The sequence below is a fragment of the Amblyomma mixtum genome, chromosome 6, assembly GCF_055824585.1.
Source record: "Amblyomma mixtum isolate Tamu chromosome 6, ASM5582458v1, whole genome shotgun sequence".
Lineage (NCBI taxonomy): Eukaryota > Metazoa > Arthropoda > Arachnida > Ixodida > Ixodidae > Amblyomma > Amblyomma mixtum.
The window spans coordinates 141,349,129-141,369,594 of NC_143017.1; the positions used below are offsets into that span (position 1 = coordinate 141,349,129).

The following is a 20,466-nucleotide window of genomic DNA, read 5'->3' on the forward strand; positions in this document are numbered from 1 at the left end:
CGTCCAAGCCAAGCTGCAAGTGAAATAGATGTACAGAAAAAAGGTAACAAAAGCCTAGGTGGTACCGTCTGTTGCAAAAGTTTACAACCCACCGCGCCGTTTATTTCATTGGCGTGGTGGGCTGTAAACTTTTGCAACAGACGGTACATTTTGTGGTGAGAGCAACTTTTGCTTGGTTTGCTTCGTGTGACGTTGATGTTTGCATAGTGCGAGCTGCTTCAAGCTGTTTTGCTCACAATTGGGGCTGTGCCTGTAGACTGGAAAAATTGTGCACTGTGCTTGATGGGAAGCATAAGTGATGTGGTGTATAATATTCTTGTGTAAACCTGCTGTACATCTCTAGATATGAGCAAACGTGAGAGGCTTAGGAGCTCACATGCACAAAAATGTACAAGCTAACTTGGCAGCGACTTTAGCCAATGTGAAGCAGGAGCTCTGTACTCTGTTTCCAAAGGAATTGACGTCCGGAACTTGTTGGCGTCCTTATTCAGCAACAGATTTCATATTCATTCCCACTAGTTCTGCCTTCTCTATGTCTCACCATGTTTTCCTGCCTGCAGCCTGTCCTCAGTGCCTCTGTGATGGACCACATGATCCAGTTCGAGAAGAAGACTCCTGGGGGTGGGGACTTCCATTCATTGGAGAACGCTCATGTCATGCAGGTGAGGTCAGACTGTGGCTTGTTCTTTGTAGCCGTGGTGGTAATCTCTTTATATCTCTTAAACTGACCTATCTGCAGCTTTGTTATCTTGTCAGATGCAGTAGAACACTCCTGTAGTGTAGTCACTCGGACTAGCGAAATCTTTACAATATCGATGTCTTTTCCTACATCAGTTATTGCTGATAGCACGGCTCTGATGGTGCTCTCTGGTAAATAATTGGTTGTTTACTGAACACATAGTATTTGTTTATATAAGAAATCCACAGAAATACCTTCCCTGCTGCTTTTATTCTCTCTTTATTTGATAACTCAAAAATAAAAAACAAAAATCAAAATCAAGAGGAAGAAATGGGTTTGGGCAGGGCATGTAATATAATGCCCTTAAGGACCGCTGGTCCTTAAGGGTAACGGAGTGGATTCCAAGAGAAGGCAAGCTTAGCAGGGGGCGGCAGAAAGTTAGCTGGGCGGATGAGATTAGGAAGTTTGCGGGATACGGTGGCCGCAACTGGCAAAGGACAGGGTTAATTGGAGAGACATGGGAGAGGCCTTTGCCCTGCTGTGGGCGTAGTCAGGCTGATGGTGATGTTGATCTGATAATTAAAGCATCTACTCGTACATTTTGTGCCTTTGTGTAATTTTCACACCCCTAATTTATTACCTGGATTTATATATATATATATATATATATATATATATATATATATATATATATATATATAAGAAGATCAGTCTTCCTATAAAAACGTCGAGTCGAATAAATATGTTTCCTTTAACGAAGTGTACACTTCGCCTTATACTCCTGTAAGCAGTCAAGTACTTCATGCTCTCGCAACCTATTATACGCACACACACACACGCACGCACGCGCACACACACACACACACACACACACACACACACACACACACACACACACACACACACACACACACACACACACACACACACACACACACACACACACACACACACACCCCTCTTACAAATTTTGCACTCCCTGCTGCGCCAGACCATCAACATGCACACGGGTGTGTGCTAAGCAGGCTCAGGAAGAAGGTCGGCGCAGCTGCGTCACTGTGCCCAGCTGCGAATGGTATGAGTGTCGAGAGGACGCTGCCAGATCGTTCACGGTGCTTCTAGGAAGATGTCACTGCTAGGGCCAATCTAAAGCGAAGTCACACCTGATGTGTGCGATGGGCAAGCACTACGGGAATTTTTGCACCAGACTGCAAGATTAGGACACCGAAACTGGCTTGTGTCGATCGCCTTGATAACACCCCCCGCCCCGTTCCTGGTACACACCAACATACAAGTGGAAACGAGTCAGCACCAATTAAAAAGCCATAAAGGTGATAGTGACGATGTGATGAAAAGAAATAACGGCACCACAGCGCATTCTATTCCTTTCCTAAGGAATTCAAAGGCCATAGCAAGTAGTATATGCCATATATTGCCGCTTATAAGTCGACCATTTATTGCAACATAGACAGTTCCAGTATAGGAGGCAAACGTGTACACGGGGACAACCTATATGCAGTCTAACATAGCTTCATCCTAGCCATGGATAATACATGCCTTGTTCTGATGCCCATGCCTGACAGGATACAGGAAGATCCATGTGTAAAAAAAAAAATGTTAAATTTACTTGTAAGTTGCTTATAGTAAAAAAAAAAATTCTGATTGCATGCTATTTGGCCAGCTTCCTCGCAGTGACATACACTTTCCTGGGTACAATGCTGCATGAACAAGCTCTGGTGCGCACTGGAATCCAGAACTACCGAAGCGTTTGCTGTTCTATTTGCCACTGTCAGCCAGGCCGCATTCGATGGCGCTGTTTTATTGCCTTTTATCTCCGTTTGCCTCTGAGTGCTGGAATCGCAATTGTATCATTTCATGTTTATTGCTTTGAGCTTGTTCTGGAAGGTATGTGTCGACTTATATATTTGGAGCAAACTTTTTTTCTTGCCAGTGGGGGTTATGAGTGAGGGGGTTGGCTACATAAGGTATACTATATATCGTGCGTTATGACTTTCTTAGAGTTTTTAAGATGTCTTCGGGAAGTTTTTCCTTGTATTTCGTGCACTTTTTGAAACCATATTGTAAAGAAAAGCAGTGTGCAAATTTTGTGAATAAATATGATAGTTCTTTTTTTACATATCCGGCACTTATGGAAATTAAAGTTGAAACTCCAGCATGCGTATCTATAAGAAACAAAAATAATTTGAAAACTCTCGGCGTGTACATAGAAAATCAAGAGCTTTATTGCACTCCTCAATGTCTCAGAATTCATACACGAGAAACTGAATCATTCCACTGTAAGTTTGTTACAAAATACCAAAGGGATGCGATGATAGCAATCGCCAAAAAAGTGAAAGCTGAGAAAATCAACCTTAAAGTTTTATTTCCTCATTAGCCTTTCTTCTCATATTGTATGCTTTTGCTTTTGGCTAGAGAAATGTGCATTGCAACCAATGGAAGGTCTGATCATCTTGTCTCTCCTCTTTATGGTGATACTTGGCTGGTGATGCTGTGCCGTTAGAAACCCACAGAATTCATTTCGTGCCGGTACCATCAGAAGTGCAATTTGCTCGCAATTTTGGACGACCACACATCAAAAAACCATTATTTTCTAAATTTGCATTGCATATTTTGCTATAATATTTTGTCATGAGACAGATGAAGACCTGGGGGTTATAAAAAAAAAATTATTCAGAATTTGGAAATTTAGACCAAATTGGCCGTTTAATTTGCTGCATCCCTTCTTAACCCTGGAAAGCCGCTCTTAGCAGCTATAAAATGTTGTAATTTGGGCTCATGGATTTGACTAGGCAAACAGTGCCACTAAAGGCGAAGGACAGGCGAGCAAGGAGAGGTGTGGAGTGCATGGCCTGCCTGATTTACGGCCCACCTTGCCTGGCGTTGTTTAACTCCTGTATCTCCACTGCTCTTTAGTATTTCCTGTGGGGCAGGGGTTTTCAATCCTTATACCCTTGGGCAACTCTGATGACTTTCAAATGATACTGAGGAACCCTGCAAGTTTCGTCTTTGTCGCTTTCAGCCTAAGGTGCTTGCTATAAAATGCGCAGACATAAGTTCCCTCAAAAAATGCCCAGAATCAATTAATGATGATTGGCTGTATAATTACACAGTCTGCTATAAGCAATTCTGCTGGGATTAGTCTCAAAATGAAATGAGTAAAGGGAAGGGGGAGGTTGAGGTATGCTTAGATTTAGGTGCTCGAAAAGCACTAAAAGGGGAATCTAGTTGGGGAGCATTTACTATAGGGTGAAGTGTTTGGTTTGATTTTGGTGTATGATGTCTAAAGCTCTGTCATCACCATTCATGGTGCAGTCTCTGCAGATGGCATCCTTTCTGATGGCCGTGTGCCACACAGTCATCATTGTGCAAGATTGGTTCACTGATCCAAATTTTCTCAGGTACATGCCTTTTCTTGTTGGCTCTCTCCCTCTGAGCCGAGGTCTTTCTTGGCTTGCTTTGCGACATGCTTTAGGATGCAGTTAAGCTTGCTTACTTTTTAGATGTTGACAAGAATCTTACTTAACCCTTTGAAGGTCGAATTATTTTGAAGAAAACTTTCCCAAGTGGTCAAATTACTTTATTGCGGATCTTGAATCTACAAAATGTATATAATCGAGAATAAATAGTAAAAAAAAATTTGGAACAGTACTTTGGTGACTGCATCACTCACAACTGGAAAATTTTCAATAGAATAGAATAGCAACAGTGATAAGCAAGCTAAGAGCAGCACCAATAAAGATAAAAATCAACTTTCGCCGCCTCTGCAAAACAGTGCCCACAAAGAGAAAACACGTTTCGCGCAACTCCGTTGCGATCCCGCGGCGGAATCGAAACAGCGTAGGCGCGTTGCCACAGAGGGCGAGAATACCTCGCGAGCAACGGTGATAAGCAAGCTAAGAGCAGCGCCAGTAAAGATAGAAATCAACTTTGGCAGCCCCTGCAAGATAGTGCTGACAAAAAGAAAACTCAAATTTCGTGCGACTCCATTGCGATCCCGCGGCGGAATCGAAACCGTGTAGGCACGTTGCCACAGAGGGCGAGAATACCTCGCGAGCAACGGTGATAAGCAAGCTAAGAGCAGCGCCAGTAAAGATAGAAATCAACTTCGGCAGCCCCTGCAAGATAGTGCTGACAAAAAGAAAACTCAAATTTCGTGCGACTCCGTTGCGATCCCGCGGCGGAATCGAAACCGTGTAGGCGCGTTGCCACAGAGGGCGAGAATACCTCGCGAGCAACGGTGATAAGCAAGCTAAGAGCAGCACCAATAAAGATAGAAATCAACTTTCGCCGCCTCTGCAAAACAGTGCCCACAAAGAGAAAACACGTTTCGCGCGACTCCGTTGCGATCCCGCGGCGGAATCGAAACCGTGTAGGCGCGTTGCCACAGAGGGCGAGAATACCTCGCGAGCAACGGTGATAAGCAAGCTAAGAGCAGCGCCAGTAAAGATAGAAATCAACTTCGGCAGCCCCTGCAAGATAGTGCTGACAAAAAGAAAACTCAAATTTCGCGCGACTCCGTTGCGATCACGCGGCGAAACCAAAACTACAAAAGGGGTGTTGCCGCAGTCTGTGCCGCCGCGCTAAAGCTAGACATAAGTTCTGCTTATCTCCGTAAGAAGGCAGCACAAAATTCAAACACTTCTTGTAAGTCCTAAGAGGTGGCAGCACCCCCCAGTGAGCACGCATTGCTCTTTTGGCGCAAAATTTCAAACGGAAGATCGAAACCGTACCCGTACGGCAAAGACCTTGCGGGACAGAAAACCGCTGCCGTACATATACGGCAAAAACCTTCAAAGGGTTAACACTTGCCGAGGTTGGTCAGTGGTAATGCTGCTCAGCTGCTGACCAAGACATGGGTTCGATCCCGGCCTAGGTGATTGTGTTTCGATGGAGGCGAAATGCCAGAGGCTCACATCCTGTGCAATGCCAGTGCGCGTTAAAGAACCCTAGGTGGTCGAAATTGTATGTAGCCCTCCACTACGGTGTCCCTCATAGCCCGAGTCGCTTTGGGACGTTAAACCCCACAAAAACAAAAAAAAAAAAACCTTTCTTAATAGTGTCTCTAGTGGCCTGGAAACTATGAAAGAGCTTGAATTCTGAGGGAAATTTTGCACGCCTGGAGAAATCATGGCATTGTCAGGGGTAACATTCAAAAGTTGGCCAAGTCAGGGAAAAGGGCTGACTGAAATTAACATGATGGTATGCAGTGATTTGTGACGGTATAGTGAGTGCCCAGCATGTGGTCTGTGCGGCACTTCTCACCAAGTTTTTGAAACAAGCCCACAAGTGGTACACACGCTGCAAGAAACAGATGTGGGCATGGCACTTCCATCCTATGTGCTGCTCGTGTGGTTTGTTTCAGGAAGTTAGGCTCCAGCTCATCCACCAGTCAGTTCCTCTCTAAGTTTAGACTGGTGCTGACCGAGAACAGAAGCTGCATTAAAATTTTTTTTTCTGTGGAATAAGCCAGCACCAGTAGTAAGCAGAAGTAAGTTTTGATTTTACATCCTTATCGCAAACATCGGATGCTCAGGTGAAGGTAGGCACCTTTACTAAAGGGCGCCTGCTGCTTGCTATTGAAAGTGGCGGGCAGTAGCGGCACCACCTGTGTTCCATTTTTTTTTTACATTTTCAGGTTTACAAGAACTCTGCTTTCAGTGTCATTGGTGCCTTTTTGATTGGTACGCAGTAACCTATCAATACGGGCCGTCTTCAACCTGTCCTTAATGTCAGTTCAACCCTTCCATGCTCCCTCTTGACAGCTGAAGACAAAGCACTGGCTGAGCAGTGTTCCGCCCCAAACACAGCATTCATGATAGCACATAGCCTGCTTAGCCTTCCTCGCATCTCAGTTTCGGTAAACTGCAAGTCCCGTGATGTACTCCACGTCTATCCAGCACGCGGGCATCGCTGTGTACATGATGCAGTTACATGTGCTGACTTTGAGCCTAATATTCCTGTCATATACTTTCCTTTCCTAAGTGGCCTAAAGTATGCAATTTTAAGTTTCTAACTGAAGAAAATTGAGAACGACCAAAGCGGTCACTGCGAAACAACCGCAGCAGCGCAACTTTGTCCCTTCCGCTGTCCTCCTCTAACCTAACCTCATTCCGTGCACCCTGCTTGGGGAGATTGCTGCAATGCAGGTTCACAGCCAGCTGTCTACTGCATCGTGGCACAATGCAGTGATGTGCCATGTGGTTGTACACTTCGTTTTCCAGCCCATGTGCATGCAGCAGCTGTGCTACGGCAGCTCTTGATCAGCGCTTTGATTCTATGTAAGGTGCAGCAAAACCCGCACATGGTTTCACCGTGCCTTGCAATCGATGCCGTGCAGGAAGAAAAAGCCAGCGAATTTGACTAGTGCAATCTACTGTCGTTTGGAAATGTTGGGACATTTTGCACTTGCAAGAAGTATGTAATTTCTGAATGTTTAGAAGGTTCGAGGTAGTTAGAATAGTGAAAGTGTGGTGTGAATCGAATTGAATAGTAATTACTACTTGCAAACCATTCAAAGTTTTGAATATTCACATAACTCTATTTACTGAATGTTAGTTGAGCTGTTGCAAACTCTGAAACATGGTTTGTTTTAGTAGTGCTTGAGCCTTTGGCCTTGAGTGATTTTCTGTAATGACTTGTCGCCCAGGTTCGTGCTGACGGCTGAGATGCTGAAGCCAACCACTTCATCGCATGACCAAAGTCGCAGCAGCGGTGAGGATGTCGCGGAAAGCTATCCTCACTTGGGTGTGTTGCAATCCATTTTGTGATGCTGCTTGATGTGTCTCCAGCTAGTGTCTAGTGTTATTGACTTATTTGTATGAATACTTGATGGTTTAGAATTGTTTTGGTCAGTCTTTTAGTCTTAGGGAAGCCCAACAACTTTCAAGAGCACTGAGGAACCCCATGTTTGTTGGCTTCCGTTCCTTCCTGCCTGACATGCATTTAAAAAAGGGCATGCATACATGTAGCCTTTTGAAAAATACCCAAATTTAATTACCGTGTATACCCGTGTAAGGGCCGCACTTTTTATCCGCGGTTCTCACGTGGTGCGGCCCTTACATGGAACCGGCATTTTTCTGCTAAAAATTTCTGCTGCAGCGCAGCACGGATTACGCGTCTGTTTTTTACACGGCGTTTCCCATTTTTATGAAGAAATAGCGCAGGCCCGACAAATACTTCGAATACACAATGCATTAAAAGTGTTGATTGTGCCCGCGCGATCTGCGCGATTACTACCTGCAGCAAGACAGGTTGCTAGCGGTTGCTTGATTACTGTATTACTTTAACGGCCAATTTCACGTGATCCTAAGTTAGCTTGGAGCGACACATCACTGCCCAAAAACGCACCACTCGTGTTTTCTTGCACGGTGAGGCGCACCCAACACGCCTGCACCCCATCCTCGCTTTTGCACAGCTTAACGTTTTGTCAATCCTTTCTGGTGCGAACGCCAAGCGAGCTAGCGTCATTGACGGACCGCGTGTGCCGGGTTCCAGGCCAAGCACGGCGCACGGGACGACGCATTCGTGGTCGTAGCGATTTTTACGCAGCCAAAATTATGCACGCATGGAACAGTTTTTGGCTCACTTTTTTTTTAGAATTGCCGGTGGCCAAGCTGGGGGTGCGGCCCTTACACCGGGGCGGCCCTTACACGAGTATATACGGTAATCATGACTTACTGTGTACTGAAACAGCTTGCTGTTAGAGATTACAGTATGAACAATTCTGAAATAAGGTGGTTAAAGGAATGGCTGGGCCCAGGCTTACGTGGCTTTAGCTGCTCAGCAAATTCAAGTGTTCCGCAGAATACTGTTTGAGATCTCCTTGTTCAGAGTGCACGTTGGATGTCATAGTACTTGATGATTGCACTCAGAAGGCCATGCTTATAGTTTTCTGGTGGCCAAACCACTAACTACGTACCTGTGGAGGGAGAGAGAGAGAGCACTGGTAAATCATCTGTTTGGAAATTTTATTAATCTAGTCATAGTTATGAAATTTTCAGGGCACGTGTATTTTTGTGAGCTGATTCTATATATGTCATTTAATTTCATGCAAAACAATTCTTTGAGCACTTATGCAATTTTTATGCAAGTATTTTGCGAAGAGTTTTGAAGAAAATTTGCTGCAGGAAACTCGCTGAAATGTATGCCATTAGGTTCGCTTGATACCAAGGAATGCAATAATTGTAAAATTATCATCCTGGCTATCATAGAACCTGAGTTATCGGGTACTGAAGCTGCCACTTCAGAGATAGGAATACACACTTTTCTTCTCATTTCTGAAGTGACAACTTCATAAGCTTATAACTTAAGTTGTATTATCGGCAGGAAGACAATTTTACCCTTATTGCATTCCTTGGTGTCAAGAAAACCCAATGGCATACATTTCAGCAAGTTTCCCGCTAGAAATTTTTTTCAAAGCTCTTCACAAAACACATGCATAAAAATTACATAAGTGCTCAAGGAATTATTTTACATGAAATTGAATGACATGTTTAGAATCGTCACACAAAAATACATATTCCCTGAAGATTTCTTAACTGTGACTTCGTTAATAAATTTTTTTTTTTTTTCAAGACCAGGCTCCCCCCTTAATAGCCCACTTTTCGTTTTCGCAAGTTGCATAACTTTGCGTAAAAGTTTTGCGGATGTTCTAGTTGTTGGGGTTGGTATACCATTATTCTTGATTGTGTCGCAGAGGACGAATTGATTGGAGTGCAGCATACTGTTCATTTACATTAGCTCAGTGGTTAGGGTGCTTGGCTACCGTGCCGGAGGACCCAGGGTCAATCCCGGCCATGGCGGCCATGTTTCGGTGGAGGTGAAATGCAAAAGGCACCCATGTGCTTTGCGATGTCAGTTTACATTAAAGAACTGCAGGTGGGCTAAATTTGTCCGGATACGTCCCATGGAGCATGATGGTTCGAGGTGTAGTGAGTTGAGCTTGTTCATCTATGGCCATGCTTGAAGCAGCACTGAAGGCAAGACAAGAAGAGTTTGGAAAGGTCATGTGGTGTCTATCTTTCGTTGTCCCATTCTTGATGTTTCAGGTACGATGGTTGTAATCAACTCCCCGTAGTTCAGGCTTGAAGAGAACTGAGAATTTGATTGTGATATGCGAAGGTCTACTTGAAAGGAGCCTTTTTTTTTTAAATGCAGGTAATGTTGACGAGACCGAAGCGTTGGGTCGAGTAAACAGTGTTCAAGTTGCACTAGTCTGAATAAAATAGTACCCGCTGCGTTGAAAAATCAGTGTACTCTCATTCGCACTGTGCAGTGTTTGTGCAGAACAAGTGCACTCCTGGCGACTTCTCTCCTGAGAATGTGACTGCCATGAGCCGGACGCTGGACTCTGTCTTTGCCAAGTCGAAACTCAAGTATAAAGGTACCACTGCACCTTCTCTGTCTGTCATGTATCTGCATTGCTAGCTCAAGCATCGTTTCATGGGGGGGACAGTGTAATACCCGTGCCACACGCGCACAAGAAATGGCAGTAAATGCTTAAGGCCTTAAGTTTGTTAATGCCATTATTTTCGGAGTTCGTGCTACACGTCCACTTTTAATGCCATTATCGAAAGTGACGATGACGATAACGCTTGCAAGGTAGTCAAAAGTTTCATCTTAATATAAACATTCCTAATGAGCAGAATATATTGGGAATGATGTTCAAATGTAATGTAGAAACGATTTTCCAGAAAATACGGCTGTTCCTGCTTTACAAGTTGAAAAAGTAGCCATAAACTCGCATGTCAGCACATAAGTCGAGAGTACCAGTCAACAAGGCTGGTTAAAATGGCGCTCTTCGCATCGAAAATGCGGTTTAGGTGCCTCATCTGGCTGAAAGTTAAGAATTAACCATTTTATAGTGGGCTAGGCAGTTGTAACTGACAAAGCTGCATGCTTTTCTGCGTGTGGAATGGGAACGAGAGTACACATTGCACGGGCGAATGAGTTGTGGCGAACTCAGTAGGTCGCGAATGGCAGTAAGGCTAATGCCATTAAATTTATGCATGTGGCACCGCACGAATGCCATTAAAACTTAAGGCAGTAAGCACTTAATGGCATTAAATCTGTCCGTGTGGCACGGGTATAATACTACTTAACTACTTAAGGGGGGCCATGGGAAAATGTTCGCCGAAGTGAAAGTTTGCACTCACTCATCTGTCATTTGTTCATCATTCCATTTTGCATGGAACCGCCTTAGGTGGCTGTCATAGTAAACTGCCGTCCCCTGGGTTCCTATGTTCAGGACAGATCAGCATGGACCCATCGGTTGCGCTCAGCAAGGAGAACAAGCATGAGGGACCAAACCTGTTTCTGTTTCCAAAGAGGCTGTCGGAGCAAGGTTAGTGCTGTCACATTCTAATGCATGAGCATTAGAGGGGACATCGCAGAGAAAGTGATGCCATAGGAAGGAAGTCCTGTCCAGTAGGTTCTGAGCAACAGTTCTAGCTGCCACAGGCCTTTCTCGCAAGCGGACTGCTGCGAGTATGCCATTGCTTTTTTTGCTATGCAGATCTCAGACGCTAGACTACATCACGATGAGTATTGAACCAGCAGTCACCAAGTTCATAATTCTCTCAACTTGATCATCCATTCACGAGTTTTAATCTAGTGGTGGGAAAAAATATTCCATTGTCAACTTTGCATCTCCGTAATGAATTCTTTTGCTGCAGGATGAATGTCAGCAGTGCAGCAATTCACAATTAGAAACTTAGACGATTCTTAACCCGCCCTTGTGAGCACAGTGCTATAGCGTTGGAGGTTCCTCCTGCTCAAATACTCCTTCTCTTTCGTAGATTCATAAATCGCGGGGAGTTCCTATACCACAGTGCAGTGGTGCAGTGGTTAAGCGAGGCACCACTGTCCTCGCAGGTGGCTTTTTTTTTAAACACAGCCACCGATGCACCTTGTGAGACCCCTGTTGCTTTGCCTGCGCACCCGTAAGGCTGTCCGCCTCTTCGCCAATGAGCTGATGCGCAATGTCACAGTAGGCAGGCGGCAGTTGCAGGGAATTTATTTGAATTTCGTTGCCACCTGCAAGCGACACAGACGGACGGATGCCTGCTTTCCTCGTGAATGGGACCTTTAATACTGTTGCATTAAAAAGCCAAATAATTGAATTTGCCTGAAAAGAAAAATGTTCCCTCAATAGGACATCCTCCTCATGAATTGATAGTATGTTGACCGGACAAAAGTGCACATTCGTTCCCCACCTGTCTTAAAAGCACACTGGGGACTAACTGAAGTTCGCCTGTATCAATAGATACTGCATGTTATGAGAAGAGGCTAATTTAACTGAAAATGGAGCTTTTATAAACTAGAAAAGGCAAATAAATGAAATATAGATATTGCCATCACCTCCGATTTCGCTATCAAATGGGCGTATCAAGGCAGTTTCTTATGCGAGGGACTCAAAGGCTAGGCTCGACTGCTGTTCGCTTCAAAATGGTGATCACAAAGTTCTTATCAGTTGTGACGTCACAAGTTTGATCAAGTGGCTGTAAAATATTTGAGTGCAGTTTTCTCAGCAGTAAAAGTCTTTTGTTGTGGGAAAAACATCAACATAGTTAGAAAGAGCCATAGAATTGGTTGTAGCTGTCCTCGGTGTTTTATTTGTTTTGTTTTGTGACACCTTTAGTTCAAATGCTCGCCATGCTATGCAGTAGCTTTGCAGTATCATTACAAGTGATTTAGCCGAAATGCTTGTACTACTCTGATTCTGTTGTGTAGAGGAGAAGCGCAGGATTGAAGGGGATGCTGTTCCGGGATACGAGGATGGTGGCCGGTTCGAGCAGCTGGCCTCAGTGCTGACACTGCAGGTCGGCAGCATGCCGCGCCAACACATCACCCACACGCCTCTGACCGAGAAGAACTGGTGAGTACTTGGCTGCTCGCAGGCTGATATGTTTAGTCTTGTCACACCATGAGCATTGGACACTGTCTACAAGTGCATGTGAGAACTGGCATTTTCTAGCATAATATTTTGTGCGCAAAGAGAAGTGAAATTCCGTTTTGGCTTGTGGCTTAGCATTGTCTTTGGATATCATTGGGCATCTTAAACTCTGCAGGCTGTGTGCCTGAGCATATAGACTTTAGAGGCTGACGCTTTGAGGCTATGCCACAGGTCGGGGAGGAGTGATGCCACTTAGGCTACTAATATCATTGCATGTGTTCATGTGGCCAGCACCACCACTGACAGCGAATCTCAAGGTGTGTCCTACCAGCATCATGAACACTCCCCTTGTGCCATAGTTATGAGATGAAGTCTGGCATTGCCTTGTGTAGCGGCAGAGATTTGCTCTTTTTTGACACATGCTTCGGTGTTTGGCATGAAGTTTGTTAGGCCTACTACCTTCTTTTTTTGCACCGATTGTTCAGTGATGTTACACACACACAGTCCATGCTTTGTGTTCAATTTTCCATCTCGTGTCAGTGTGAAGAACCGTCTGGTCAATCCCAGTCATGGATTCTGCATTTCAGTGGAGGTAAAATGCAAAGATGGTTGTGTGTTGTGTCATGTCAGGTGGTTGAAATGTCTGCATCCTGTCACTACAGTGTCTGTTAGCGCCACTACAAGTTTGAAACATCAAACCCCACATAACTACTGTCATTAAGACCTTGCTTATGGTGAGGTGGATGTGTTAACATGCAGATGCAATGGCTTGTGCGTGTACAGCCGGCCATTTCTTTAACAGTGTCACTTGAGTGTGGAACGAATGGCTGCATAGTGCTGTGTGGCAAAGTGCAGTGGTGAAAGAGGTTACAAAGTACAACCGTTTTGCGAGCAAGTGCGTATCCTTGCCCATAACACCGCCTCACTTAGACGCTGCTGTACAGCCATTTGTTTGATGCTCTCGTGATGTTGTTAAACAACTGGCCAAGTGTGCACTTGCACTCAGTACGACCTAGAACGCATCGGTGGTAACTGTAGTGTGGTTTGCGCTCTACAGCACAAGCACAGTGGAGAAAGCACTGCCTTTTCAGCTGGCGGCTCGACGCACGCGTCTAAACTACCACTGTGCTCCCCCTGCTTTGCGAAGGAAGTTGCGACCACATCTTGCGTGTTGCTTGTGATACTTAGTGTGGAAGTGTGGGTGTACATGACTGCTTGCCTTGTAGTAAGCATATTTCAGTCATGTGCTTGGTTATGAATTGATCTTTGTCAGTTTTTTGTGCTTTATGTCTACTCTACAATTTCTCATAGCAGTCTACAAAATTTCCAAGAAGTTTGCATTGTTCATTGAAAATTACCATTTCACTTAGTTATATTGTTTTGCCTGTGACATTTTTATTCCACCAGCAGTACAAGGGACTTTCTGCAAGCTACACAGCGACTCTCCTTATTGGCGTTGTTGATGTGTAGTTTTTCATGATTGAAAACTTCTCCATTCACATGCTACGCAAGCATATTGTTGACAGGTGGTCCTCGGCATGAGTGCACTCAAGGAGGCAGAAAGAGGGATTTGGTGCATTTACCATTTTTTACTGCGTATGAAAGATTAAAATTTCAGGGAATACTTTTGTACTGGCTGCTGGACACACTAGCAGTCTTATCCAATGGATGTCTTCCTGAGTGCTGTATTCTACTGGGGAAGAAAAAGATGCATTAAGATTTCTTCCATTTCAGTTATATGTAGTATACTTAAGAAGCTCAGTTTAAATTTAGGTTTGCCTCATGATAGTCATCATTAGTGAAGTAAAGTTTATCGTAGAACAAAGAGCTCTCCCATTCATCTCTACTCAGCTTTGTCATTGTCATGACACATTCATCTTGATTCAGCCTTGTCATGGTCAAGACACAGCCACGCAACCTTAGCAAATGTCTTGTCTTCTTCACTCCATTGTAATTTTTGCCTCCTTGGACTGTGCGTCACTATTGGACTTTTGCTAGTCAAGTTTTAATTTTAGCCGTACATTTATGCAAGTGATAAACGGACTGTAATTTACTCTTCAATCTTTGAAAATGTTCGCAAGCCAAGATAAAACATTCAAGGGATCAGATTAAGGGGTCTCCACATTAGGAACAGTGCACTGATTGCACATACCTGGCTGCTATCTCACTTGTGGTGTTCGATGGGTTATTCTTGAGACTGCTGTGGCTGCACTTATCCCACTGCACGTCTTTTTTTCTTTTTGCAGGTTCCATTACTCTGCACGACTGTGGGATGCTATGCAAAAGTCTATGGTATTTATGGAATACAGTCGTCTGCTTCCTTAATGGCATACCTCTGGGCTGTTATGTGGGTATGCCACTGGGGAAAGTGAGATTTGAACCTGCGGTTGTGTGGAGAAGTGTAAATAAACAAATTAAATGGCTGCTGACATGCATGTTTGGTGAATTGGTGTTTGAAGCGCTGCACTCAGGCTGGGTTGTGTAGTGATCTTGTCATTCCTGTACATATAGTATAAATGGATGCTGAGCACAACTTCATCTAAGTTTTTTTCAAAGAAAAAGCTTTAGTACGCAATGTTCCGCGAGTTTCGCCAACTCTATCGCTTTGAACTTCAGTGACCTTGAGCCGCTCCGGAGCTTTGCTGGCTAGACCATGTGACTAGCCATGTCACTCGCCACAGTGGTTCCGCCATCAGCGCGTGCTTTCCCTCTGCCGCAAATACACTTTCCCGCTGTCAGACCGCATGACTCGTCGCGCACTTGCCGAGTTTAAAGAGGAGTGCATCGCTCGCCTAGGCAGTGCACGCTTTGTCATGGATCCGAGCGAAGCTGGGACATCTCAGAACTTTACGCAGAGGTCCTTGTAACGTCGTCAGCAAGCGGCATCTGACCATCCCGTGGATATTGCTCGCTTTCACTTTGTATGACTAGGTTTAGAAGAGTTAAACCTTCAGCAAATTTTTTTGATAAAGTCGATTTTGTGGCTCTGTCCTGATGTGTTGATCTTTGAGCAGCAGGAAAAGAGGCATTTATAGCTGTGATCTTAAAATATTTCTACCATTCACTTCTAACTTTTGACATCTGCAACGAAATGAACTTCAGGACCATCACTTTGAAGTCAGTAGTGGCCTATTGGGTACAGATCCGCTGTGTTCTGTGCCTGAAAACTTTAAGCAATGCAGTTTACTTGCAAAATTGGGTGGTGATAGTGACTCCTGTGTTTAATTTTTTTTTCACTTTTCCTGCTTGCGAATGCTCTGTTTTCTGTGAAAGGGAAAGTCTTTATCATTGAACTACAATGCCTTATCTTCCGGTGCAACGATTCGCTTTTTAGCCTCCGTGGTGGCTCAGTGCTTACGATGCTTGGCTGCTGAACCGAAGGATGCAGGCTTGACCCCAGCCGCGGCGGTCACTTTATGATGGAGGCGAAATACTAGAGGTCCATGTACTGTCCGATGTCAGTGCACGTTAAAGAATGCCAGGTGGTCCAAATTATCCGGAGCCCTCCACTACAGGGTCCCTATAGCCTGAGTCACTTTTGGCACTTTTGGAACGTTAAACCCCAAAACTCAGTGAAGTCACTTTTTTCTTTTTCAGATTTTTTTGTTGGTGCGTCTTGTATATACAACAGTGCGACTTATGTACAGCCAAAAATGATGCACTAACATGCGCCCTCTTTTGGTGTGCATAGTTCTAAAAAGAGATCAGTGTGTAAAGAGGTGAAAAAAAGGGGAAAGAAAGTAAGTTATAAATCTTATCTTATGGGTAGAATCACCTAACTTTGCCACGACCAGACTGAATGCAGTGGCCACTTTTGTTTGGCATTGCACAAATCGCATTTTGTTCTCGCTTAACGTGATGAAGCTGCCTGTGAGTTGGAGATACAATGGGAAATTCGAATTGCATGCTGTTAAATATGCGCTGGAGAATAGGAATGAAGAATTTATGACGATCTTGACGTTCATCCAACTGCAGCCCTTTCTGCAGCAGTGTATATTTTCAGTTCTGAGAAAAGCTGTGGATAGCTACCACTTTGTTTCTTTTACTAAGCTTACCTTTAATTCTCAGGTTTCGTATACAGCATATCCTTGTTGATACGTAAAAAAAAAAGGAAAATTAACTGAAAAAAAAAACGCATCATCCAGACACTTGAAATCTTGAAAAGTGTAGCTAATGAATGAGGTTGAAGGTATTTATTGACTCTCTTCATAAAAATGTCGATTAGCATTCCTTCGCACTAAGTCTGAACAGCTCTTTTTCTCGAGGCCCAGCCCGCTGTGTGTAAATCCATTGCTGTAATTTTCATATGGTCCCCCCTTTTGCTCTCGGGCACTGCGAAGAAGTTGCTGCGTTTCTCCATATCACATCCCTGCGGCAATGGCCTGCTCGTATGTTGCGCACCTTCGCCGTTTTGAAATGCTCCGCCCCTCTGCACCTAAGCACCGCAGTGAAGCCACCGCGGGAGGCGACTGGCGCTGTATTTCAGCTCATTATGCCGCGAGCGTACTCCGATCTCTGGACTGCTCGTATCTCTGCACATCTGCGATTGATGGGTACACGTATTGTATGACCAGTTCGTCGAGTTTCTGAACATAAATGCCGGGAAACCTTGTTATCCGGGAACGTATTAACAGGTCAAAAAGTAATTCTATGGGACATTTTTATTGTCCGTGATTTTAAATGTAAAAACCGGGACGTCTCATGAACCCTGAGCGTATCAGCGATGTTCTTGCATCTGGCAAACAAAAGTGTTCGTGCATTTATTTGTTGCAAAAGCTTAGCACCCTTGTGGCCTACCTGTAATCATAGTTTGTAAAGACAAATTTTCTTCCTGGGTATACCTTGCGTAAGGAAGAATACAAACAGAAAATCTACAAGTTGTGTGCATTTGCGCCATCTGACGTGTTACGGAAAAAGAAGGGGTGTAGAGGGCTGACCAGACTTCAGCACCCCAAGCGAGAAATACGGCTGTTGCACTGCATGCTGGCTTGGCTGCGGCTACTCTATTTACCTCCTGCTTTCCACTCTAGTGGACACCCTACTTTATGTGCCTCTGCTGCACATCGCAGGTTGATAATGCTCCGACTGCATGCTCGCGAGACCGCAGGCACGCAGCTATAGAGGAAGGCCGCCGGCACAGCCCTGACCAGAGCCCATCCAGTTCAGACCACCCTTGTTGTTTTCCCACCCCCATCATTGTGCCTGACTCCGTCATCATCCGCATTAAAAATGAGCGGAGGTGTTTCTTCTGGGACCTTTTACCCGACATTACCACATCTGCCCTGGCCTCTCTCGCTGGGTCTATGCTTTCGCTTACAAGGCATGAACGGGTGCAGCTAGCATACCGGACATCTTTAGTCGATGGCGTCAAACTAGAACTAGCTGCCTCAATTGCCCTGCTGTCGATGCTGACTAACGGCTCCTTGTTTGGACCTGCCCCGGCACAGTGAGCCTCTGCACCCGCTGCACCTCTTCCTTCTGCATTCAGAGACCACGACCACGTTCAGGTTGTGATCCAGACATACGAAGACCAGACGGCCCCCAGTGGTGACGCCAAGTCGCAGTGCCTTGCTGGACTTCGTTTTGGTGTCCGGCATACTAAACCTCACCTTAACCTCCCACTTCACTTTTAGTCCTCAGGTCATCCTTGCTAACAAGGATAGTATATGCATGAAGGAATGAATCTCGATGTGGAATTTAATTTGCATGGGGTATTTATACACCTGTGAGAACTCTTGATACCTTACCTATTGAACCACCCTCAAAGTATGGACCACTGCATGGAAATCACCGATGCCTTGTAAATGATATCACAAAAAATAATATGACAATTTCTTCTCTCAAGTAGTTTCAGTTGAATAGTTGCCATGACTAAGGTCATGTGAGGCGTACAAAAACTGCTGTACTGGGGCTAATTCTTTACTTGAAGTTATTCTGTCTCCTGGTGCATGGTAGCGAAAAAGAGTTCCATTAAGTTAAAATGATGAAGCACTGGTTATATTGAAGTTTTTGCAAGCAACGCATGCTCTCTGGCGCTACTTGTGATGTAATAACCGCTGTTCTGCTGTTGAAACCTTATGGATACCAGAAAAAAGATTTGTCGGGCACATGCCATTATATTGATTGCAGATATTATGAATTTGTTGGATGTATTGAAGAGTGATTTATTTGGACGGTGGAAGGGCTGCACACCGGAACCTTGGCGCAAGCCAGTCGAGTTGCTGAAAGCAATCCGAAGCAGCTCGAAAGGCGTACGCTTGGCAGCCGGCAGCTGAAGTTGGCCATTGTGATTTGCCCTCGTTGGCGCGTTGTCGTCATCTTCATTGCAGAATCGAATACAGTCCTTCCCAGCTTCCTCACCAATCTATCCATGGTCGTTAGGCCTAACGGTGCACCGCCTTGTTTGGGTCTGCACCTTGACAAATGCTCCACCGTGGGTATGCGCCTTTTTAAGAGAGGCCAACAACTACTGAACGCTTATCTCCAGAGCGCAGTTGTTGCTGTTGTAGTCTGATACAACTTAAGGCTGCTGTGAAGCTCCACCCACATTGAGCCTCCGCGCGCAAAATTCCTCCACGACGAAAAAGTAGTCCGCTGCTTCAACGTTTCTTGTTACCTAAACGTGCGGATTATCACAAGAAAAAAATGAGCTCTAGAATTTTAATACGCAGATTTTTGATATAGTTGAACATTAAAAAGCTGATTTCGTTTACTGTTACGATTGGCCAGCGGAGTAATACAGGATGCCGTGTACCGCGGCCCAGTGTCGGCAACTGCTGTTTTTTTTTTTAAAGTTGCATCCTACTATAGTGGCTATTTATTAATACAAATAAAAATGGAAGGAAAAGATATTGCTGTAGCTGCGGCATCTGCCATCGAAACCTGAAGCACCTGAGCTGCGTCTAGTGGCAATAAAAGGGCAGAGAGAGAAAGGGGCAGCGATAGAAAGGATAGTGGCGGGGCGGCAATATTCAATATATGTACGCTAAGGGGCTCTGCTTTTGCGCTTGCGGTAGTCATCAGTTTCTGACGCGTCGGTGAAAGCTAGCACGTGCCACTTAATTGCTGAGACAGTAAGCTGCGAACGTGAATAAACGGAAAACACGACGACAGCATTTGTCTTCGCGCGAGAAAAAAAATGGCTGAGGCTTATCTAAGGTTAAGCCTAGTCAGATGCAAAGCATATTGATGGCTAGGCTTGGTAATACATGGCTTTCCTTGGTTGAATACTTGGTCATTTTAATACAACCACTAGAAGTGTAGCAAGGATTGCCGTGGCAGCTATATACGGGATCATCGGTGAATTCAATGCGTTGTCGCCGAGCCGCATATTGAGCACGCCGCTTAGCCAGACGTTCATCCCGCTCTTCATCGGTCTCTGTGGCACGCTGAAGCTTTCGCTTCTCGTTCAAATCAGCCCTGCTTCTAGGCGGCATCCCAACACCTGGCCGCCTCGTAAGTGCCCGGAGAGCGAGGCAAGCTCAGCTTTATACCGCTGCTGTAGCGTCACGTGGTCAGCTGCAGCGCCTCTGATGTGGAGCCTCCACCGCCGCGGCCGACCGCGCGAGCCGGCAGCCCATCTCTCCTCTGCTGTGACGTCATGTTGTCACGTGGTCAGCCGCTGCGCCTCTGATGTGGAGCCTCCACCGCCGCGGCCGACCGCGCGAGCCGGCAGCCCATCTCTCCGCTGCTGTGACGTCATGTTGTCACGTGGTCACGCTAAAGGTCAATGGTAGCTCCACCGCCGCGCTCGACGGGCTGTAGTGTAGCTCTAGTAATATGCTTCGCATAAAAATTTTTAGGGGCAACATGAGCTTGAAGTCATGCATAAAAACACCGCCCCTGACCGGACCAGATTAGCACCATTTCCTTT

General features: G+C 45.1%; 1 protein-coding gene across 1 annotated transcript in view; it reads left to right on the forward strand.

Moving 5' to 3' along the window:
- LOC149340629 (nonsense-mediated mRNA decay factor SMG9) overlaps nucleotides 1-15,022 on the forward strand; it is a 33,650-nt gene extending 18,628 nt beyond the window's left edge. Inside the window, exons 7-13 of the mRNA XM_089549469.1 lie at nucleotides 561-662; nucleotides 4,013-4,098; nucleotides 7,347-7,444; nucleotides 9,975-10,082; nucleotides 10,947-11,042; nucleotides 12,431-12,575; nucleotides 14,840-15,022. Coding sequence (XP_089405595.1) covers nucleotides 561-662; nucleotides 4,013-4,098; nucleotides 7,347-7,444; nucleotides 9,975-10,082; nucleotides 10,947-11,042; nucleotides 12,431-12,575; nucleotides 14,840-14,918 — 714 coding nt within the window. The 3' untranslated portion in view covers nucleotides 14,919-15,022. The remainder of the gene's footprint in view (nucleotides 1-560; nucleotides 663-4,012; nucleotides 4,099-7,346; nucleotides 7,445-9,974; nucleotides 10,083-10,946; nucleotides 11,043-12,430; nucleotides 12,576-14,839) is intronic.
- Nucleotides 15,023-20,466: the final 5,444 nt, after the last annotated feature.